Source organism: Ursus americanus, chromosome X (genome assembly GCF_024610735.1).
Source record: "Ursus americanus isolate L20-20 chromosome X, mUrsAme1.1.p, whole genome shotgun sequence".
In the NCBI taxonomy this organism is placed as follows: Eukaryota; Metazoa; Chordata; class Mammalia; order Carnivora; family Ursidae; genus Ursus; species Ursus americanus.
In genome coordinates this window covers 37,799,889-37,824,530 of record NC_142164.1, presented here as the reverse complement: position 1 = coordinate 37,824,530, position 24,642 = coordinate 37,799,889, and the positions used below count along the sequence as shown (strand labels likewise).

General features: G+C 39.4%; 1 protein-coding gene across 1 annotated transcript in view; it reads right to left on the bottom strand.

Moving 5' to 3' along the window:
- Positions 1 to 24,642, bottom strand: part of GUCY2F (guanylate cyclase 2F, retinal) — a 94,416-nt gene that overhangs the window by 25,995 nt on the left and 43,779 nt on the right. Inside the window, 2 exon segments of the mRNA XM_087859604.1 lie at positions 2,368 to 2,524; positions 4,797 to 4,973. Coding sequence (XP_087715730.1) covers positions 2,368 to 2,524; positions 4,797 to 4,973 — 334 coding nt within the window.

Below are 24,642 nucleotides of genomic sequence, written 5' to 3'. Positions count from 1 at the left end.
GGAGAGCCAGTGTGGTGAAGTGCAAAAGAACGGAGATCTGAAAGTCAAGAGACAGAGGTTCAAAATCTTAGCTTGGTCACTAAGTCACTCACCTTACTGAACTTCAGCTTCCCCATCTGTAAAGTGGAAGTTGAGCCAGATGATTTGCAAGAGCCTCCTAATTATAAGGCTCTATTAGCCCTCTCATCTAAGGAGGAAGCAGCAAGTTTCTTTATTTCATTTTATTTCATCAGTTCACCAATTCACCAAACATTTATTCTGCCAGGTACTGGGAAAGACACTGAGGGAGGCAAGTGTCATGGAAAGTCTCTTGTTGAATCAGTGGTATTTAAGTTGAGCCCTGAAGAAGGAGTAGAATCTAGCCAAACTCAGAGGAGTTTATAACAGAGTGGGAGAGGAAGAGTGTCCCAAGGAATGGGCACAGCATGCGTGAAGGTCTGGGGGTAAGAGAGAGCCTGGGGTAAATAAACAACTGGAAGGAGTTCAGCACTGCTAGAGCCCAGAGATGGAGGGGAAGTGATTAAGCACGAGAGGTCCCCAAGGCCCAAACTACACAGGGCTCACAAGCCATGTAAAGGAATTTGAACTTTATCCTAAGAGCAATGGGAAGCCATTCAGTGAATTTGGGCGCAGGTCTAAAATGATCAGATTTGCAGTTGAGAAAACTGGCTCCAGCTGCAGTGTGTGAAGAATGGATTGAGCATCCAAACTGCCATCGCAATTCGGAGAGTAAAATGAAACAGTAAGAAGGAGAGACAGAGCAAGAGACAGACAGGGTACACACACACACACGCACGCACACCCCATCCTTTCCGCGCTGCACTCTAAGACCAGAGTTTCTTAAGTTTGCAAGTTGCCATCCTGTGAATTAAGTGGAACTCTGGGAAGCTGGGCATTGTGTTTTATCTTTTATAGATGACTCATCTTGACAGGAAGCTAAGTACTGGCTGATCTGCAGCTGCTGTCCCCAACATCCTAGCATTAATACCAGGCAACTACTCCAAGCTTTCAAATTGGAATTAGCCAAACAATAACCATAAGACTAAGTTAGCAACAAGAACAGGTCCACAGAAAGAGAGAGAGGGAGAGGGACAGGAAAAGGGACAGGGAGAGAGAGAAAGAGAGACTATCACATGGTTTTTGTTGTGATTACCAGGAGCTTCAAATCCTCCAAAGCTTGGATGGGCAGAGAAACAAAATGTTATTATAAGTTGTAATTTAGCTGCAGGTAGAGGCCAGTCTTCAAAAGACCTGAATTGAATTCCTAGAACTGCTGCTAAGTAGCTGTAGGACTTGGGCAAGTCTTGAGCCTCTCTTATCTCATCTGTAAAATGAGAGAGTTGGACGTTCAATATTCTGCAGGTTTTATAAAGCACGAAGATGCTGCCACTGATGGCTAGGCTGTCTTGTCTGCGTCTATGCATGTGTCTCTCTGTGTCTTTCAGTCTTTGTTTCTTACATCAGCAGTTTTAAAACTTACACTGCCAAAGATTCTTTTAAAAATATACGTTGTAATTTTTATCTGTACCTGTCTGTCTTTTTTGGGTTGTCTGTTTCTCTGTGTTTTTGTGTCACTCTCTCTTCTTCACCCTTGCAATGCTGGTTAAAATTTTTAATGCCCAAATTTCCTCTATGTATTTAGCTCTATTCATTCTGTCTCCTTCTTACTCTCTTTCTTCCTTCCTCTCTTCCTTCAGCTCATTCCCTCCTATTTCTCACTCACCCACTTGCATTTCCCCATCTCAGATTTCTCCCATTTCTTTGATCTGTTATGACCCCTACAGGCATTGTTTTGTGCTGCCACTAGGGCACTAAATAGAAGACAAAAACACCAAATGTGCATTATAGGCCTGCCTACTTATTTACTAAGAAGGCCACACAGTTCTGTCTGAAGCCATCCCACTCAACCCGTAGAGTATTTACTTGTGGGGAGCCCCTCCTTGCTTCTTTCTCTCTGACAGAGATAGTGAGGGTAAGCTCTAGTGACACCCCATTCCAGAATGCGCTTTGTGGGGGTCCAGCTACCAAATTACCTTCCATTCAATTTGACAAGTATTTATTGAGCACCTACTGTGTGCCTATCGCTCAGCAAGTTCCTCCAGAGACTCCTAGGGTCTCCAAACAATACAGCCTAATCCTGCCGCAGCAGGAACTCAACATTATTGCACTGGCTTTGTTCTGAAGGCTAGGCTGTGCTGAGATTACAGCCTGCAGACTTCATTCAACTCCTTTGGCTTGGAAATGAGGCTGAATTTTCAACAAAAGTGGGGAGTTGAATCAGCCTGAGGCTTTAATTCAGTGCATATTTTGGAGTTTGAATTTTGGAGTTACCTTGTGTGCATCAGAAGGGTATAATACATTGCTTACCTTCCGCAGAAGGTTCCTCTTGGGAGAGTCTTAGCGTTTCCAAGATGTCATTAAAGCCGTAATCTGTCACTTTTAGTACAAAACGCCCATCTACAACACAGTTCCGAGATTTCAACCTCCCATGAGCAAACTCTCTGTGATGTAAGTACTTCATGCCCTGCAGATGATACAAACAGGATTTATTTAGTAACGTATTTAACTATTTTGTGCTTTTAGAGCCAATTTCTGAGCTTGTTAATGGCATGAGCTACTGCGGTCCAGAATTCAGCCCCTTTTTTTTCTTATATGCAAGCAAAGCAAAACGTTGACAACAAGAATTATTTCCAGGTCCCTTCCAGCTCTAAAATTTATGCTTTTGATGAAGAATCGTATCTTGTGTGTATAGAGAGAATTCTATGCTATTGGGAGATTTATTAACATTTCAAACATAGGATGGATCCATACATATATAATTTCCAAGAATTGGAAGATTCTGATTTTCTCCCAAAAAGATCTAGCCTAACTTTCACCCACTGTTGGCAGGAATGGAAATTGGTACATCCTTTTTGCTGGGCAATTTGGCAGTGGATATCAAAATTGAAAGCATGCATACCCTGTGACCTAGGGAGTCTGCTTCTCCTCTAAAGAAATGCTTGTACATCTGCACAAGGAGATATACACAAGAATGCTCAATGCAGCTCTGCTTTATAATGTTATATAGTTAAAAATACAATAAATATTTGTCAAGAAGGGAGGGACTGTCCAAAAAAAAAGAAGGACTGTCCAAATTGTGGTGCATCCAAGCTATGGAATATTCTGCAGCAGTTAAAAATAATAAAATAGATCTGTATGTACTAACAGGGAATCATACCTAAGCCATAAAGTAAGTGAAAAATAGAAATGTACAAAACGATGTAACGGTATGTATTTTTAAAAACAAAATCTATAATGTATGTAAGTACACATGAAATGAATTGCAAGGTTAATCACCAAATTGTCAGCAGTGATTAACTCTGGGGGAGGATATGAAAGAAGGTTGAGTAAATGTCAATATTTTTCCTGTATATATTTATATCATTTGATTTTTAAATTTAATTTAGTACATTATTTTTGTAATTAAAATAGGCAATTAAAAAGAAGAAAGCGGAATACTGCTGATCTCTGCAGCTTGCTTGGCAACTTTATATGACATTCAAATGTGATCTATGAGGACTCTATCAAATGGGTTTACTCATTCACATGTAAATACAATTCATGTTCTAGTGCAATCATCTCGGAACTGTTTATGCTGAGCCCTTTTAAGTATCTGGCTCTATTTTGCGGCCTGACACCCCTTTGTATTTGTATGCTTTACATCTTGTGCCCTCAGAAAGTCTGCAGTCTCCAGGACTTCCAAGCCCACTCTGCAGTGGGTGAGATTTCCCCCGGGGGGTGTCTAATGCTTCAGTATCATTCATCATGGGCCTGAGAGGACCGTCATTTAGAAGCTTCTCCCTTAACTCATGGGACCTTGCTTATAGGATGAGTGGAAAGAGTACTAGAATTGAAATCAGGAGATTTGGATTCTATTATCAGCTCTGCCACTTAATAGTTGGCTGATAAATATTTATTGAGCACTTACTATGTATGGCAGACATTATATAACAAAGTGTACTTCATTTAGCTTCTCTAAGCCTCTGTAAAAGGAGGCTAATCATACTTATTTTATGAAGAATTGGCATGAGATAATGTCTATAAAGCTACCTTGAAAAGGGTTAGGCCACAGTATAAAGGTCAAGACTGTGTGGTCAATATGCAAGAAGCTCAACAAATCATTGATTAACCAGTTCAGGCCCATAAAAATGCACATAGACACAAATTGCATATTATTCCCAGGAGTTCATGGACTCCACTAAAGCCCATCCATGAACCCTCTTGACTCCCAATAGTCCTTGCCTCGGAGAATGGAAATGCTGCCTGATAGACCGTATGGTCTTTTGGCTTTCTGGTCATGCTGAGTTCCATATCTACACCTATGGTGTGCAAAGACCTATCACCTAGTTCTAGACTGAACCAACTTTTAGAAGGTGGAAACCAGCAGATGAGCCTAAGTAACACCAGAAGCCCTGGGAATGAATACTTTCCACATCCAGATAGCAGAGAAATGGGATGGAAGAAAAGGTTGCTTAAGGTGAAGAGTGCTCAATGGCAACAGAAAGTAAGGACAAATCTGGCCCTCAAATTGGGGGAAAGGGGTGGGACAAGTAGTATAGGTGGGGCAAGTCCCTTCTGTATCAGTACCTTATAACAGATGTGGACAAAGGGACTATGAGAAGGGGTAGGGGCAGACCCTGGGAAGGAAAGTGGAAGAATGAGATCATCACAATGATCCAAGGAAAATAAAACATTCCAAAACATTTGAATTCTAATCTATAGGGAAAATCTAAGATTTCCTCAGTCTTTCCATTAACCTTGATGAGATCCAGCAGAAGTGATGATTTAAACATCCAGTCAAGTTTCACATCCTGATTTGTCAATATGTCTTCTAGGCTCCTTCTGGAACAGAATTCTGTCACAATGGCAAACATCCCTGAATCATAGAAGAAGCCCAATAAGGGGTTAATATTCTCATGACGCAGGTCCTTCATCTGGAAACAGAGGGAGAGAGGAAAGTTACAACTGTTGTGTCACAATTGGGGACCAGAGTTTAGGGCACATACCCTTCTCTTCATCCTTCCTATGACTGCTTGCCATGAAAAGCTGAATTTTGTCCCCCATGATTTCCAATCCCTAACGTTAGTCCTGTGATTGTTATGTTACATGGCAAAAGGGAGATTATTCAGGTAGGCCTAATCTGATTATATGAGCCCTTCAAATCAGAAGAGGAGGGAGGAGAGGAAGTCGGAGAGATTCAAAGTGTGAGGACTCAACACTCCTTTGTTGGCTTTGAAGATGGAGGAAGGAGGCTACAAGCCAAGGACTGTGGTCAGCCTCCAGAAGCTGGGAAAATCTCTCAGCTAACAGCCAGCAAGGAAATGGGTACTTCAGTCCTACAGCTGTACAGAACTAAATTCTGCTGACACCCTGACTGAACCTAGAAGTGATTTTCCCCCAGAGACTCCAAATAAGATCCCAGAGTGACTAACACCTTGACTTCATCCTTACGTTGATACTAAGTGGAGCACCCAGCTGATCCCACTTAGACTTCTGATTTACAGAACAGTGAGATAATAAATAGGTGTTGTTTTAAGCCACTATGTTTGTGCTATTTTGGTATGGCAATAACGGTTCTACTCACCAATTCCACTGTGTCTGTTGGGGGAAGGGATTCCCCCACACAACCAAGCAATTTTCCAACACCAGCTGGGTGCCTTCAATTCAACTTAATTCTGACACTATCTACCTGGAGACAGCATCAGATCCCACAGGTTAAGGGCTCAGTCCTACAAGATTGCGCCCCCCAGTACTTCAGACACCAGTCACATGTCCAAGTCACCTGGGCTTTTATGAACCAGCTATAGATTGGAGGTTCTAATGACCCTCACCTTGGGTTCAATTAATTTGCTAGAGTGGCTCACAATACTTGTAGAAACATTTTACTTACGAGATTACCAGTTTATTATAAAAGGATATAACTCAGGAACAGCCAGATGGAAGAGATGCATAGGACAAGGTATGGAGGAAAGGTGTGGAGCTTCCATGCCCTCTCTAAATGCATGCCACTCTGCCCAAATCTCTACATGTTCACCAACCTGGAAATTATCCAAACTCTGTCCCTCAAAGTTTTTATGAAGGCTTCATTACATAGACATGATTGATTAAATCAGTGGTCATCCATGATTGATTCAACCTTCGGCCCCTCTCCCCTCCCCAGTAGTGGGGCGGGGGCTGAAATCTCCAACCTTCTCATCAAGTGGTTGGTTCTCAGGCAATCAGCAGCCATCTTTAGGTATGGGCCAAAAGTCTCATTAACATAACAAAAGACACCTTTGCCACTCTCCTCACTTAGGAAATTCCAAGGGTTTTAGGAGCTCTGTGCTAGAAACACGGATGAAGACCAAATACGTATTTTTTACTATAAATCACAATTATCATAGGCAGTGATAAAAAATTAATGCAATGGTCAAAGAGGGAGATTTTATTTTATTTTATTTTTTTTTTAAAGATTTTATTTATTTATTCGACAGAGATAGAGACAGCCAGCGAGAGATGGAACACAAGCAGGGGGAGTGGGAGAGGAAGAAGCAGGCTCATAGCGGAGGAGCCTGATGTGGGGCTCGATCCCATAACGCCGGGATCACGCCCTGAGCCGAAGGCAGACGCTTAACCGCTGTGCCACCCAGGTGCCCCAAAGAGGGAGATTTTAAAGAGAGATCTCTCTTGGCATAATAAGTGAATGCTCAGACTGTGGCCTTCTTCCCGATTCTTTGAGGACTCTAGAATAGAGCTCAGTGAGCCAAGAGGACTAAAGAAGTTTAATACAATGAAAGGTGGAATAGATTGTCTACTTGTGAATGTTTATCTATTAAAATAAATAGCCTACATAAAAATCAGGCCAAATTTGTTTCAGAAGAAACATCTAGCATTTTGACTACATTTTCCCTTTGCATCATTATTTTTTTCACTAATGCAAGAAGCATTTAGTGTGTGCCGACAATGTGCAAGGAACTGGACTGCATGCCAGAGATGCTGAGTTAAACAAAATGAAATCACTGTCCTAAAAGAGCTCTTATTCAAAGGGGGGTGATAAACAAGTAGGCTAACAGCTGTATTTTACTGTGAAATGTATTCTTAGGGAAGGGATAACGGCATGCTGGGGGAGCTCAGATATTTATTCAGCCTGAAGGATTAGAGAAGGCTTCCCTGAAGAGGTAATGTGCTGTCATGAAGGACAAGTAAGAGGCAACCAGGTGAAGGTGACAGGGCAGGAGTTGCTGAGAGGAAGAGCATGTTATGTTAAGGAAATTGCAACAGGTTTAGGGTGGCCAGAACAGAGTGCAGGAAAAGAAGATGAGACACAAGGCTGGAGAGACAGACAGGAAGCATATCCCAAGGGTCTTTGCGAACCTTGCTATGGTATTTGAAATTTATATCATGTACACTCAATAACTGCTATCTATTATTCTTACTATTTAATAGGGAATGAGAGGGAAAAGGGCTCCGTGATCACTTCCAGATTTCTACCGGTATTCCTGGGTAGATTAGCAGTGCCACACATCGATAAAAGGAATTAGGAATGATGTAGTCATGGATATGTTGGTGTCCCATCCATATTACCTTTACTGTGCATTCCCCAGCTGCTGTGAATGTTGGCTGATAACTCACAGCTGTTCCATTCTTGGGGAAATTGTCCTAGAGCCCAAACCAAATGGAAGCCAACTTACCTTAACTGTTAGGTCCCACCCACAGAACTTAGCCAATGACTGACTGCCTGGGGTTGGTGCAAAAGTCCAACTCCCTAGCCTCAAGGTGGGACTCATGGTATAACTTGCACTCCAGCATTTCTCCCACGAGATCATAATGAAGCTAGTCTCCAGGAGAGATCACATACTTGTTGAGCTTTTACTTAGGCCCTATCCTGCTTCCCTCACTCCCTCTCTCTTGGAGCATTCTCTCAATGAGTAATTTGAATAAGAAACTCCATCTCAGGTTCAGTTTTTAGAGAATCTGACCCAAGACAGATGGGAAAACAAGATTCTGGTGGTGGGGAAGGCTGATTAATTCAGTTTGGGACATATTAAGAATGAGGTGCCTGTGGGACATGAAGGTGGAACTATTCCAAATACAGTTGGGTATTTAGGGTTTGGGGCTCAGGAAAGAAGTATGATCTGGATAAACAAACTTGGGAACTGTAAGTATGCAAAGCACGGTACATGACATTAATGAGAATGGATGAGATAGCCCAAGGAAAGCATACAGAAGAAAAAGAAAAGAGGGAAATATCAACATTAAAAAATGGAAAAGGAAGGACATCCTGCATAGACTTAGAAACGAGGCCAGGTAAGTGGAAAAAAGACTATTTACAACAATATTATGAATACCACAGGAAGAGTTTCAGGAAATTGAGGTAAATGCCAGAAAGAATTTCAGGAAAATGTTATAAATACCAGATAAGTCAGTTGAAGATGAAAACAGAAACTACCTGATGAATTTGACCAGTACTAAATTATTAATTATAGAAACTTAACCTATAAATATGTTTACACAGATATACAAAGATATATGTAGACAAGTATATAGGCAAATTTTATATATATATAATATATATATATATATATATATGTATTTCATGTGAGAAATAAGGGAAAGGATTAAATCACAAATTATTCTGTTTTGAACATTGAGAGTATGGTGGGACATTTATTGAGATGGAATACACCGGCGTAGAATATGAACCAACAGGGTGATCCAAGTTGAGGTTGAATTATCCCTGGTGTGAATGGCAGCTATTGACCTTTTAAGCATAAAAGCCTGGCACCCATTACAAGTCACTTAGTCCAATGCAGCTTAAACCAGCTAAGGCGAACATGGAAATTCAGCCCACACATAGCAAAGTGGGCACTTACTATTAAGGTTTTATTGTGCCATCTCTTACGAAACAAGCAGCCAAAACTATTGGGTTCTAAGCCTCTTTTGGAATACAGAATATAAAATGGTTATGTCTGTTAGCTATTCAACACAAATCTATTTCCCTTCTTATTGGGAAAACAACTAGCCCACATTTTACAGCCTCCCTTGGAGCTAAGTGTAGCCATATGACTGAATTTTAAACTGAAATGTAAGAGGAAGTAATACATTCCATTTCTAGGGTAAGGCTTTTAAGAAATAAATATATGCCTTTCATGTTATTTTTCACTTGTATAGATGAATGCAGATGATGACAGTGTCCTAGGAAATGGGAGAGCTATAAAATGGTTATATTCTGGATCACTAAATCCCTACATTGAAAGGAAGTCACCTGCCAACAAAGAACACCTACCTTGTACTGTTATTTGGGTGAGAATTAAACTTCTGCTGTGTTTAAGACATTAAATATTTGGGGGTCTATTTGTTACAGAATCTAACTTTACACTGGTAGCCCTACCATGGAAAAAGTTCAGGTCCAGGTTTTCCTTAGATCTTTGCAGTCTTATGTCCTCAGCTGCAACCAATAGAGAAGAGCCCATATAGGAACCAGGTAGATACCTACATGCAGTCGTGTTCTACTGATATTTTGGACAACCCCAGGAAGCAGAGAATGTTTGGAACACTTTTTTAGCAAGATGGTCATCTGAACATTTACTGGGTAGGCATGTACTTCACCCTTTCAATAATATGCTCCTAAGTGGTTATCATCAAATGTTCAAGAGTTAAATTGTCCTGTCTCCCAAGATGTTTGTTAGTACTGCATCTGACACGAAACCCTTAAGCATACAATCACTGCTCCTGAGTCAAACATTAGCTTACGTGATCTTACAGATGCCTTTAACTGTTTGACAATGTTTTTGGGACATTGTAACATCAGAATAATTCCTACTTGCACTGCAGCTGCAATACCATCCTAGTGGTAGGTATGGACACTTAGTGAAAATTTAATTCTCCACATCAGTGCCTGCCATTTCTATATCAACCATTGCAACTTATTTTGGCAATAAGATTTTCTACTTCCATGGACTAAATGGCTGCTATGTCTTCTTCCTCTTTTTCATTTTGTTTTGTTTTGTTGTAAAGAGCTATTGTTCAAGACCTCCTACCCTTATATCAATCTATTCACTCTTCACCACCGAGAGGTCAATGATCATATAGAACATATTAACCAGGTACTAGTGGAAGATTTCTGAAGCTGTTTCCTGCCAGTAACAATTCATTAATTTAACAAACATGTATTGAGCACCTTACTATGTGTTAGGCCCTGAGGTAAGGGCTGGCAAGACAAATGGTGAACAAAATATTATACGGTCCCTGACTTCTTAATTAAATGATTACATGAAGAATTGAAAACTTGAGGGGCACCTGGGTAGGTGGCTCAGTTGGTTAAGCATTTGCCTTCAGCTCAGGTCATGATCTCAGGGTCCTGGAATGGAGCCCTGCATCGGACTCCTTGCTTAGCGGGAAGCCTGCTTCTCTCTCTCCCTCTGCCTGCTGCTCCCCCTGCTTGTGCTCTCTCTCTGTCAAATAAATAAATAAAATCTTTAAAAAAAAGAAATGTAATCTTGCAACTCTGACAAGTCCTATAAAGGAGAGATACATAATGTAATTATGTATAATTAGGGCTTTGACCAATCAGAGAGGTTGAGGGAGGGTTCCTGGGAAGTGACAATTGAGCTGGGAGCTAAAAGATAAGTAGAATTAACAAAGCAAAGAAGGGAGAGAAAAGTATTCCAGAGATTGGAATAGCACATGAAAAGGCTCTGTGCTAGGAGCACATCACAATCCAGGGACTGAAAAAAAGCCAGTGTGGCTGATGCAGAGAGGGCAAGGGAAATATTGTGGTATGAGATAAGGCTGAAGAGGAAGGGCAGAGCCAGACCATGGAAGATCTAATAGACCATTTTAAGTAGCTTTTTCTTGATATTAATGGCAATTAGAGGCACTTTTATACCATGTAGGATGTAGTAAGTCATGGCAGACTACCATTCCTGATACCACAACATTAAAAAGCCAGATAAATTGCAAAAATATCATATTTTAAAGGACAAGGATATGTATAAGCAATAAAAAAGGACCTGAAATTAGGAGGGGCAGGAACCCTTCTGAGATAAGCAGATTGTTGTCAGCCATTTTCTTCCCTGGGGACATTTGCTAATTCTTGGTACAAGCTGGAGACCAGGTGCAGCCTAGCAGAAGGACTTTGCTGGGAAAAAGAGAAAATCAGCAAAATTTCAGCAATTGTGGAGTACCGGCATGACAATTAATAAACTTCAGGAGACCTACATGTGAGCTGGTCCCCCCGGCCCAGTATATATTCTGAGTTTGGAAACTAAGAGAAGACTAGGAAGCTTCTATAAAGTGAGCTGAAATCTCCTTTAGTCTTCCCAATATTTAGAACACTAAGTCTCACTATAAGAATAAGGCCTGCCACAAATACACGTCTGGACTATTCCTCAAAATATTTGCCAAACTTGGAAGCTTCATGGGGTAAGGGGAGAGGCCGAAGAATAGAGATCAAAGGCTCTGAATCACAGTCTGGACATACCAATCTTTCAAAGTGGAGAATACAGAATCCTGCAGGCTTTTGGAGGGATATGCATAGGAAACATAACAGAACTAGAGGTGAACTGAGCCTAATTAAAACTACAACATAGGTTCAATTCAGCTCAGTCTCTGATTAGATTAATGTGTTTATTCCTTCACCCTACCTACCTAACAGATGAAAAGAGAAAACTTTCATTGGTAGAACATATTACCTGGACCCTCTACAGTGTCTTTATATAAAATTTCTACCATATAATAAAAAAAATTACCAGGTGTTTGAAGAGGCAGAAACAAAGGAGACAGAAGACAATGGAACATGTCTAAATAATCCATAGACCAAAACCCCCATAAAATATGGACCAATATTTTTTAAACCATGAAGGTAGTGGAGAGTGACCAAACACACAAATGGAGGTAAAGATAAACCTGAAAAACACACTAAAATAGGTAAAATTTGTGTTTCTTGTTTTTTTGCTTTGTGAGACTGTATTCCCCAAACTGCACATGACTTGAAGACAGAAACTGCATCCTGGCAGGTTTGAGGCATCAGAAGGCAAAGTCTGGAGGCAACAGAATACTAGAAATTTAGGGAAGAATTCCTGGAAGGTAATATGCTATAAAGCAAGTTCAATCCCAAAATATACATAAGAAACTTGCTCAAAACTGCACTTATCATGGTGAGCATCTCATAAAATATGTAATTATGAATCGCTATGTGGTGCACCTGAAATTAATATAATATTGTAGGTCAACTATATTTCAATTAAAAAAAATTTTTAATCTCCCCAAATCCCTGGCTGAACGTTAATCTTTGCATGCATGGGGAAGATCCCAGGGACCTCATAAAAAGGCAACAACTAAACCTCAAAGTACAGACCAGAGATTTTAGTTACTACATACCACATGGAAGAAGCTGAAAATTGAGTCTAGGCAAGATAATTGCCTGCAAAAACAAAATATCATTCTTCAGAGCAATCTAACAGAACCCAGAATTTCTGAAATGTAGCATTCATAACGTTCAGCAATCAACCAAAAAGCCTTAGATATGCAAAGAAATAGGTAAATGAGAGCTATACTCAAAAAAATAAAAGCAGTCAGTAGAAATCAACCCTGAGATGATATAGGTGTTGCAACCAATAGAAAAGAACTTTAAAGCAGATATACCAAATATATTTGAGGACTCATTATCTCAGTCCATACACAAAAACTAATTCAAGATGGGTCTTGGTCCTACATCTAGAATCTTGGAATAGGCAAGGATTTCTGGGAAATTAAAATAAAATAAAATAAAATAATAGATTGAACTGCCTCAAAATTAAAAATTTTGATCATCAAGAGATAGCACTAAGAAAATAAACAAGCCACAGTCTGAGGAAAAATATTATAAAACATGTATCTGACCAAAGGTTTATATCCAGGATACATGAAGAATGTCTACAATTCAAAAATTAAAAGACAAAAAAAAACCCAATTTTTTAGTAAATGGCAAAAATTTGAATGGGCAATTCACAAAAGAAGATACACAAATAAATGATAAACATATGAAAGCCATGAAGAAAATGCAAATTAAAACCACAGTAAGATACCATTTCACACACACCAGAAAGGCAAATATCAAAAGATAGATGCTGCTGAGAATTTAGAACAAATGGAACATCCATACATTTCTGATAGCAGTGCAAAATGTTATAACCAATTAGATTAGCTGTTTGGATGTTTTATATAAAGTTACACTTGTATCTGTTTTATGACTCATTTACTCTATCCTTTCTTTTTAAGATTTTCTTTTCTTTTTTTTTATTTTAATGTTTTTTTTTTATTATATTATGTTAGTCACCATACAGTACATCCCTGGTTTCTGATGTAAAGTTCGATGATTCATTAGTTGCGTATAACACCCAGTGCACCATGCAATATGTGCCCTCCTTACTACCCATCACCAGCCTATCCCATTCCCCCACCCCCCTCCCCTCTGAAGCCCTCAGTTTGTTTCTCAGAGTCTATAGTCTCTCATGTTTCATTCCCCCTTATGATTACCCCCCTTTCTTTATCCCTTTATTCCCCTACCGATCTTCCTAGTTCCTATGTTCCATAGATGAGAGAAATCGTATGATAATTGTCTTTCTCTGCTTGACTTATTTCGCTTAGCATTATCTCCTCCAGTGCCGTCCATGTTGCAGCTAATGCTGAAAATCATTCTTTTTGATGGCTGAGTAATATTCCATTGTATATATGGACCACAACTTCTTAATCCAGTCATCTGTTGAAGGGCATCTCGGTTCCTTCCATGATTTAGCTATTGCGGACAGTGCTGCTATGAACATTGAGGTGCATATGGCCCTTCTCTTCACTACGTCTGTATCTTTGGGGTAAATACCCAGTAGTGCAATGGCTGGGTCATAGGGTAGCTCAATTTTTAACTTTTTAAGGGACCTCCACACTGTTTTCCAGAGTGGCTGTACCAACTTGCATTCCCACCAACAATGTAGGAGGGATCTCCTCTCTCCACATCCTCTCCAGCAATTGTTGTTTCTTGCCTTGTCAATTTTTGTCATTCTAACTGGCATAAGGTGGTATCTTACTGTGGTTTTGATTTGAATTTCCCTGATGGCTAATGATTTTGACCATTTTTTCATGTGCCTGTTAGCCATTTGTATGTCTTCATTGGAAAAGTGTCTGTTCATATCCTCTGCCCGTTTTGTGATTTGATTATTTGTTTCCCGTGTATTGAGTTTGAGAAGTTCTTTGTAGATCTTGGATACACATCTTTTATCTGTAGTCATTTGCAAATATCTTCTCCCATTCCGTGGGCTGCCTCTTAGTTTTTTTGACTGTTTCCTTGGCTGTGCAGAAGCTTTTTATCTTGAGGTAGTCCCACAAGTTCATTTTATCTTTTGTTTCTCTTGCCTTTGGAGATGTGTCATGAAAAAGGTTGCTTTGGCCGATGTCGTAGAGGTTGCTGCCTATGTTCTCCTCTAGGATTTTGATGGATTCCTGTCTCACATTGAGGTCTTTCATCCATTTGGAGTTTCTCTTTCTGTATGGTGTGAGAGAGTGGTCAAGTTTCATTCTTTTGCATGTAGCTGTCCAATTTTCCCAGCACCATTTATTGAAGAGACTGTCTTTTTCCCACCGGATGTTTTTTCCTGCTTTATCAAATATTAGTTGCCCAGAGAGCCGAGGGTCCATTTCTGGGTTCTCTATTCTTTCCATTGCTCTATGTGTCTGTTTTTGTGCCAGTACCATGCTGTCTTTGTGATCACAGCTTTGTAGTACAGCTCGAAATCCAGCATTGTGATGCCCCCAGCTTTGTTTTTCCTTTTCAACAGTTCCTTGGAGATTCGGGGCCTTTATGGTTCCATACAAATTTGAGGACTATTTGTTCCAGTTCTTTGAAAAATGTCCTTGGTGTTTTGATCGGGATAGCATTGAAAGTGTAGATTGCTCTGGGTAGCGTGGACATTTTAACTATGTTAATTCTTCCGATCCATGAGCGTGGAATATTTTTCCATCTTTTTGTGCCTTCCTCAATGTCTTTCAAGAGTGATTTATAGTTTCTAGAATATAGGTCCTTTACGTCTCTGGTTAATTCCAAGGTAACGTATGGTTTTTGGTGCTATTGTAAATGGGATGGATTCCCAATTTCTCTTTCTTCAGTCTCATTGTTCGTGTATAGAAATGCAACTGATTTCTGAGCATTGATTTTGTATCCCACCACATTACTGAATTGCTCTATAACTTCTAATAGTTTGGGCGTGGATTCTTTTGGGTTTTCCATATAGAGTATCATGTCATCTGTGAAGAAAGACATTTTGACTTCTTTGCTGATTTGGATACCTTTTACCCCTTTTTGTTGTCTGATTGCTGTTGCAAGGACTTCTAGTACTACGTAGAATAATAGTGACGAGAGTGGGCATCCTTGTCGTGTTCCTGATCTTAAGGGAAAGGCTTCCAGCTTTTCCCCATTGACAATGATATTTGCTGTAGGCTATTCATAGATGGTTTTTATGAGATTGAGGAATGTACCCTCTATCCCCACACACTGAAGGGTTTTAATCAAGAAAGGATGCTGTATTTTGTCAAATGCTTTTTCTGCATCTATTGAGAGAATCATATGATTTTTGAATTTTTCTCTCTGGATAAAATCTAAGACACTGACAGATTTGCGAATGTTGAACCACCCTTGCATCCCAGGGATGAATCCCACTTGGTCATGATGGATAATCCTTTTAATGTACTGTTGGATTCTATTAGCAAGTATCTTGTTGAGGATTTTGGCGTCCATATTCATTAGGGAAATTGGTCTGTAATTCTCCTTTTTGATGGGGTCTTTGCCTGGTTTAGGGATCAAGGTAATATTGGAATCATAGAATGAGTTTGGTAGCTTTCCTTCTGTTTCTATTTTTTGAAATAGCTTTAGGAGAATAGGTATTATTTCTTCTTTGAATGTTTGGTAGAATTCCCCAGGAAAACCGTCTGGGCCTGGAGTTTTGTTTTTTGGAAGTTTGTTTATCACTGACTCAATCTCTTCATAATTAATTGGCCTGTTTAAAAAAATCAATTTCTTCCTGTTTCAGTGTTGGTAGTTTATAGGTTTCCAGGAAGGCCTCCATCTCTTCCAGATTGCTTAGTTTATTGGCATATAGCTGTTGATAAAAATTTCTAATAATCCTTCCAATTTCATTGGTGTTGGTTGTGACCTCTCCTTTTTCATTCATAATTTTATTAATTTGGGTCCTTTCTCTATTCTTTTGGATAAGTCTTGCCAGTGGTCTGCCAATTTTATTAATTCTCTCAAAGAACCAGCTTCTAGTTCTGTTGATGTGCTCTACTGTACTGGTTTCTAAGTCATTGATTTCTGCTCTAATTTTGGTCAACTGCTTCCTCGTGCGTGGATTAGGCCTGTCCCTCTGTTGCTGTTCCAGCTTCTTGAGGTGAGAATATAAAAACTGCATTTTAGATTTTTCTATTCTTTTGAGTGAGGCTTGGATGGCTATGTATTTCCCCTTTAGGACTGCCTTTGCAGTTTTGGACCGTTGTGTTTTCATTCTCGTTGGTCTCCATAAATTGTTTAAATTGACTTTTGATTTCCTGGTTTATCGAGTCATTCCTGAGCAGGATGGTTCTTAGTCTCCAAGTGTTTGAGTTTCTTCCAAATTTTTCTTTGTGGTTGAGTTCCAGTTTCATAGCGTTGTGGTCTGAGAATATGCAGGGGATAATTTCAGTCTTTTGGTATTGGTTGAGACCTGTTTTGTGACCCAGAACATGGTCTATTCTTGAGAATGTTCCATGGGCATTAGAATAAAATGAGTATTCTTTGGTTCTGGGGTGTAGTGTTCTATATATATCTATGAGGTCCAACTCGTCGAGTATGGCATTCAAAGCTCTTGTTTCTTTGCTGATTTCTTGCTTAGGTGTTCTGTCTATTGCTGATAGTGGAGTGTTGAGGTCTCCTACTATTAGTGTATTTTTATCTATATGTCTGTTTATTGTGGTTAAGAGTTGGCTTGTGTATCTTGCTGCTCCCTTGTTGGGGGCATATCTATTTATAATTGTCATATCCACTTGTTGGATACATCCTTTAAGAATAATATAGTGCCCTTCTCGGGGATGTACTGTATGGTGACTAACATAATATAATAAAAAATCATTATTAATAAAAAAAAGAATAATATAGTGCCCTTCTGTGTCTCTAACTATAGTCTTTAGTTTAAAATCCAATTTATCTGATATGAGAATTGGTACCCCAGCTTTCTTTTGAGGTCCATTGGCGTGAATGATGGTATTCCATACCTGTACTTTCAGTCTGAATGTATCTTTAGGTTCAAAATGAGTCTCTTGTAGACAGCAAATGGATGGGTCATGTCTTTTTATCCAATCTGCAACCCTGTGGCATTTATGGGAGCATTTAGGCCATTTACATTGAGACTGATTATTGAGAGATAGAATTTTAATGATGCCATGTTGCCAGTAAAGTCTTTGTTTCTATAGTTTGTGACTTTCTGTTCTGTATCACTCTTGGGGCCTTTTTACCCTTATAGAACCCCCCTTAATATCTCCTGTAGGGCTGGTTTCGTGGTTACGAAATTGGTCAATGACTGGTGATTCTGGAAGGTCTTTATTTCTCCATCAATTCTGAATTACAGCCTTGCTGGATAAAGGATCCTTGGCTGCATGTTTGTCTCTGAAAGAGCTTTAACAATGCCCCCTCCCAACCCTTTCTTTCATTCCAGGTCTGTGTAGACAGTTCTGATGTAATTCTGATGCCTTTGCCTTGGTACGTGAGAGATTTCTTTGCCCTGGCCACTTTCAATACTGTATCCTTGGATCTAATATTTGCAAATTGCACTGTGACGTGACGTGGCATAGGTTTGTCATGGTTGAGCTTGGGAGGGGTCCTTTCTGCCTCTTCAACATGAATGTTTGTTTCCCTTGCTATATTAGGGAAGTTTCAGCTACAATTTGTTCAAATATCTCTTGTAGACCTCTGTTTTTCTCCACCCCCTCAGGGATGCCGATGATTCTGATTTGGAATGTTTCATTGAGTCAGTAATCTCCCATAACCTACATTCTTGAGTTGGATTTTTTTGAGTCCAGATTCTATTTTAGCTTTCTCTTCTACTAACCCATCCTCCAATTCACTGATACGTTCTTCTGCCTCATTCACCCTGGCCGTCAGAGACTCTAGTTTTGACTGCAGTTGGCTCATAGAATTTTTAATTTCTGCCAGATTCACTCTCATTTCCACCCTTAGAGATTTTATATTCTCATTAACATTTTCATTAATACTTTTTTCAAATCTACACATGATCTTGACTATTGTTACTCTGAATTCCATTTCTGATAATTTGGTTATATCCATATCCATTAGTTCTGTGGCAGAGGCCACAGACTCATTGTCTTTTCTTTGCTGGGGGGGATTTCTCCTTCTCGTCATTCTGATGAGGATAGGTTGCAGGGTTGTCCAGAGCCCAAATTATTGACTGGGACCCAGGCCATGCACCCTTGTTTTATAGGGATCTTAGGGATGTGGGCTTCTTGATTTTTTAGCCTGCCTTCTGGGGGAGGGGCCTGCCACGCCAATACTCAGGCAACCCTGTTTGGGTAGAGTCTCCGTGTCCCCTGAGAGGGGGGATAGGGATGGGCACACTGTGAGCCGGTATTTCCAGGCTTTCGTTCTCTGGCGGCTTTCCCTGGCGGTCTGCTGTGCCTCTTCTGAGAGTCAGAGCAGCAGTAGCCGAATCTCAGCCTCTGTCTCAGAACAGAGGGATCGCGGACTGTTCTCCACTGATGTTCTGGCCACTTTAACTCTGTTTCTGTTGGTGCTGCTCAACCCTGCAGCGTCCCGGGATGTGCGCCCCACACCCAGCGTCCCAGCCCTCACTTCCAGGGCCGGCACGTCTCTGTCCTTTGTGTTTCTAACACCGCCAGCCGCCAGCCGCCCCCGCGCGCTCCCGGAGCTCCCGGTCTCAGTCTGGTTCTAGTGAGCGCACCGGAGCTCCGTTTCAGTCTGGTGGCGCGCGCTCCCCGCTCACGGTCTCAGTCTGCTCTCTCGCGGGTGCCGGTCCGTGAATCCGCCCTCTCCCCCGTGCAGGTGGCTACCGCTTCCCAGTGCCCGCCCAAACGCGGGGGCTCCCTCCCCCTTCTGTTTATCTTCCAATATCTGTGCGCGGTTTCACGTCTCCCCGCTTTGTACCTCAATACTCAGCACTGGAGATGTTCATTTGTAGAGATCCAGATGTATCTTTCTGCGTCTCAGGCTGATTCCGTGGATGTTCAGACTGGTCTGGTACCTATCCAACTCGACTCAGGGGACCGGCTGTAAAAGGGGTCCCCTACTCCTCCACCATCTTCCCATCCCCTTAAGATTTTATTTTCTTAACTGATCTCTACACCCAACATGGGGCTCGAGCTCACAACCCTGAGATCAAGAGTTGCACGTTCTACTGACTGAGCCAGCCTTCAGCTAGACCACTCTTTAAGTATTTACCCAAGAGGAATGCAAATATATGTTCACAAAAATACATAAAAAATTTATAGTTGCCTATTAAAAGATACTCAACATCACTAATCATCAGAGAAGTACAAATCAAAACCACAGTGAGATATCATGTCATACCCACTAGGGTGGCTACTATAAACATTTTTTTTGAAAAACCTGAAAATAACAGGTGCTAGCAAAGATATGGAGAAATTAAAAGTCTTGCATACTTTGTTAGGATTGTAATTAAATGGTACAACCACTGTGGAAAATTGTATGGAGATTCCTCAAAAAATTAACAATAGAGCTACCATATGATACAGTAATCCCACTTCTGGGTATATACAAATGAACTGAAAACAGAGTCTCAGAGAGATATTTGCAAACTCATATTCATAGGGGCACTATTCATAATAGCTAAGAAGAGAAAGTAATCAAAATGTCCTTCAAGAAATGAGTGAATAGCATACAATGGAATATTAATCAGCCCTAAGAAGGAAGGAAATCCAGTTACACATTACCACAAGGATGAACCTTGAAGACATTATGCTACATGAAATAAGCAGTCAATAAGCCAAAAATAAGCCAAAAACACCAATGCTGTATTACTCCAGTTATATGAGGTGCCTAGAGTAGTCCCATTCATAGAAACAGAAAGTAGAATGGTGTTAGGAGGACTTGAAAGGAGGGAGAAAAGAGAGTTATTGCTTAATGGATACAGAGTTTCAGATTTGCAAGATAAAAAAAGTTCTGGAGATCTGTTTACAACAATGTGATTATACTTAACAGGACTGAACTGTATATTTTAAAATAGTTAAGGAGGGCACTTGTGATGAGCACTGGGTGTTGTATGTAAGTGATGAATCACTAAATTCTACACCTGAAATTAAGGTTGATTCTTTGTTTAAAAAAAAAGTTAAAATGCTAATTTTGTGTTTTTTCACAACTAAAAAAGGTTATAGTTGCCTTATTCATTACACCAAAAAACTAGAAACTAGCCAAATGTTCATCAGCAGAATGATAAACAAATTGTGATATATTCATAAAATGAAATAATACTCAGCAATTTAAAAAAAGGAACTTCTGTTACATTCAAAAACATGAATTGATCTTAAAAAGTACTATGTTGAAAGAGAAAAGCCAGGCACATAGGAGTATATATTGCATTATTTTGTTTATATGAAATCTAAGAACAGAAAAAGACTAATTTATGATGATAGAAATCAGAACAGCAAGTTGCCTCTGGGCTAGGGGCAATGACTTAGAAGGGAAATAGGGAATTTCTAGGATGATGGACACATTCTATATTTTGTTTTGGGGAGTGGTTACAGAGATGTAGGCAATTGTCAAAATTCATTGACTAGAACATCTAATTAATCCTGAATAAAAAATCTATTTTAAAAACACAATGATACTACGTGAAATAAGCCAGTCACAAAAAAGACAAAGGCTGTATGATTCCACTCATATGAGATAGCTAAAGTAGTCAAATTCACAGAAACAGAAAACAGAATGGTGGTTACAAGGAGTTGGAGGGGCATGGGTAAGGGGAGGTATTTAATGGTTACAGAATTTCAGTTTTGCAATATGAAAGAGTTGTGACAATGTGTTGCAAAATAATGTAAATATACTTAACACTAGTGAATTGTATACTTAGAAATGGTAAATTTTGTTATGTTTTTATCATAATTAAAAATAAAGATAAAAGGGGTGCCTGGGTGGCTCAGTTGGTTAAGTAAGTGTCCAACTCTTGATTTCAGTTCAGATCATGATCTCAGGGTCAGGAGATCCAGCCCTATGTTGGGTTCTGCCCTGAGTGTGGACCCTGCTTGGGATTCTCTCTCTCCTTCTTCCTCTGCCCCTCCATCACCACCCCTGCTGGTGCGCTCTCTCTCTAAAAATAAAAAAAATAAAAAATAAAAAATTTTTAAAACCAACGAGGGGGTACCTGGCTGGCTCAGTTGGTAAAGCATGTAACTCTTGATCTCAGGGTCGTCATGAGTTCAAGCCCCACCTTGAGCATAGAGATTACTTAATAAAAAAAATATTTTTAGGGGCGCCTGGGTGGCTCAGTCATTAAGCGTCTGCCTTCGGCTCAGGGCGTGATCCCAGTGTTCTGGGATCGAGCCCTGCATCAGGCTCCTCCACTGGAGGCCTGCTTCTTCCTCTCCCACTCCCCCTGCTTGTGTTCCCTCTCTCGTTGGCTGTCTCTCTGTCAAATAAATAAATAAAATCTTTTAAAAAAATTATTTTTAAAACCAATAAGATAGCCCTATAAACCCACTACATTCGCTAAAACTATAAAGACTGACAGTATCAAATATTGCTGATGATGTAGAGCAAAGGGAACTCTCATAACTTGCGTGCAGGAAATTAAAATGGGAAAGGTTTGATAGAGTCTTATAAACTTAAACGTACACTGTACTTTAACATAGAAATTCCACTCCTAGTTGTTTAACCAAGAGACATTAAAATATGTGTCCATAAAAAGACTTGTAAAAAAAAGAGAAAGACTTATAAAAAGTGTATTCCTAGCAGCTTTATTCATATTAGACAAAATTGGAATCAGCCCAAATGCCCACCAATGGGAAAATACATAATTAGATTGTGCTGTATTCATACGATTGAATACCACTCGTCAATGAAAAGAAAAAGCTATTTATACACACACAATAACATGGATTAATATCAGTTGGGATGCTGTATGATACCACTTCTATTAGGTTATAGAAGAAGCAAAATTAATGTAAGATAGGAAAAACCCTAGAACAGTGGTTCCCTCTTTGTGGGAGGGGCACAAATTTACTGAAGAACACAAAGGAACTTTCTGGAGAGAATGAAATGTTTCATATCAGGGGTCAGCAATCTTTTCCTGTAAAGGTACATACAATAAATATTTTAGGCTTTGAAGATCATATACTGTTTCTGTTCCATAATCTTTGTTTTCCTTTTTTGTTGTTGTTTTTACAGTCATTTAAAAATGAAAAAACATTTTTAGCTCCCACGCTGTGAAAAACAGGCCATAGTTTGCTGATCCCTATTCCATATCATGATAACCGTGTACACTGTATGGGCATATGCCTTTATCAAAATTATAGATCTATAATATGGGCATTTCAGTGTGTATAATTGTACCTCAAAAATAGAGAACTGCAAAATAATAACAATAGCAATAATAACCCAGTTAGAGATGAAATAATAATGGTAGAATGTTGATAATTTTTGAAGCTGGGTGACGGGCATATGGAGTTTGGTTATATTATTCTGCTTCTTTTGTATACTTTTGCGATTTTCCAAAGTAAGTTTTTAAAAAGAAAAGAAAAGAAAGACTTCCAAGATGTAGCTGAAGCAGTATTTAGAAGAAAATTTTTAGCTTTAAGTGACTATATTAGAAAATAAGGAAGGTTTCCAGTTTACAAAATTAGAAAGAGCAACAAATTAAAAACATAGAAAGTGGGGGTGCCTGGTGGCTCAATAAGTTAAGTGGCTGCCTTCAGCTCAGGTCATGATCCCAGGGCCCTGGGATGGAGTCCGATGTGTGGGGCACCCTGCTCAGTGGGGAGTCTGCCTCTCCCTCTCCCCCCTGCTAATGCTCTCGCTTGCTCTCTCTTTCTCAAGTGAATAAATAAAAAAATCTTTTAAAAAACTACAGAAAGTAGAATGAAGGAAATAATAAGAATATAAATCAATGAAATAGAAAGCACACTTACACTAGAGAAAAATAAAAAAACCAAAAGTTGATCTTTGGAAAATATTTTAAAAATTGATAGTCCTCTAGCAAAACTGATCAAGAAAGAAAAAACACAAATTATCAATATCAAGAATGAAAAGGGGGCATCACTATAGATCCTAAGGCTACTTAGAAGATTGCATGAGCATATGAGGTACATCTTTGTGACAGTTTCACAGCATATATGAAATGGACAATTTTCTTTTAAGCCATAACTTACCAAAAGTGGTAAAAAGGAAATAAACAGTTTGAATAGTCCACTATCTATTCCCAAAATCGAACCTGTAATTTAAAATCTCCACACAAAGAAAAGAGCAATAAGAATCTATTTAAAGAGATTTAAGTAGAAAATTGACAAGATCAGATTCTATTTTGAAAAGAGATTTAAGTAGAAAACTGACAAGATCAGATTCCACTTTGCAAAGTGGAGAAAAGATTTGAGAGTGATAAAAGTAGATGTGGAAAGAGTAGTTAAAGGACAATTACCAGTGGTTTCCAGGGATTAGGGAGAGGGAGATATGAATAAGAGGAGCACAGAGGATTTTTAGGGCATTAAAACTATTCCTCATGTTACTATTATGGTAGATACATGTCATTATACATTTGTCAAAACCCATAGAATTTACAACACCAAGAATGAGCCCTAATGTAAACTATGGACTTTGGGCGATAATGATGTATCAATGCATATCCATAAGTTATGACAAATGCACCAATCTGGTTCAGGATGCTGATAGTGGGGGAAACCATGCGTGCAGTTTGGGCAGTGGACATATGGGAACTCTGCACTTCCTATTCAATTTCGTTGTGAACCTAAAATGGTTTTTTTTTAAATTACTTGTCGATGATAGATAGATAGATAGATAGATAGATAGATAGATAGATAGACAGACAGACAGACAATTGCAATAGCTCTGGTGGAAGTCGATGGTGGTTTGGAGCAGGATGGTAATAGTCAAAATAGAGGAAAAGAAGAACACTGGAGATTGAAGGAGCATGGAGAATCTTTGAAGTATGAGTTGTAGAAAGTGAACTAACCAATAAAATATAATGGACTTAAAGGACAGTGGTAAAGGACATTTTAAGAAGAGAAACATGAATTTATAGTGAAAATAATATACCTTGTTGCATGAGTTTCTGTTACAATAATTTGCTATTTGAGTATTGGCCCACTGCCCAAACTACACATATGGCCTCCCCTAGTATCAACATCCTGAACCAGAGTGGTACATTTGTCATAACTGACAGACACACTGATACATCATTATCAACCACAGTCTATAGTTTACATTAGGGCTCATTCTTGGTGTTGTATGTTCTATGGGTTTTGACAAATGTATAATGACATGTATCTACCATAATAGTAACATGAAGAATAGTTTCAATGCCCTAAAAAATCCTCTGTGCTCCACTTATTCATACCTCCCTCTCC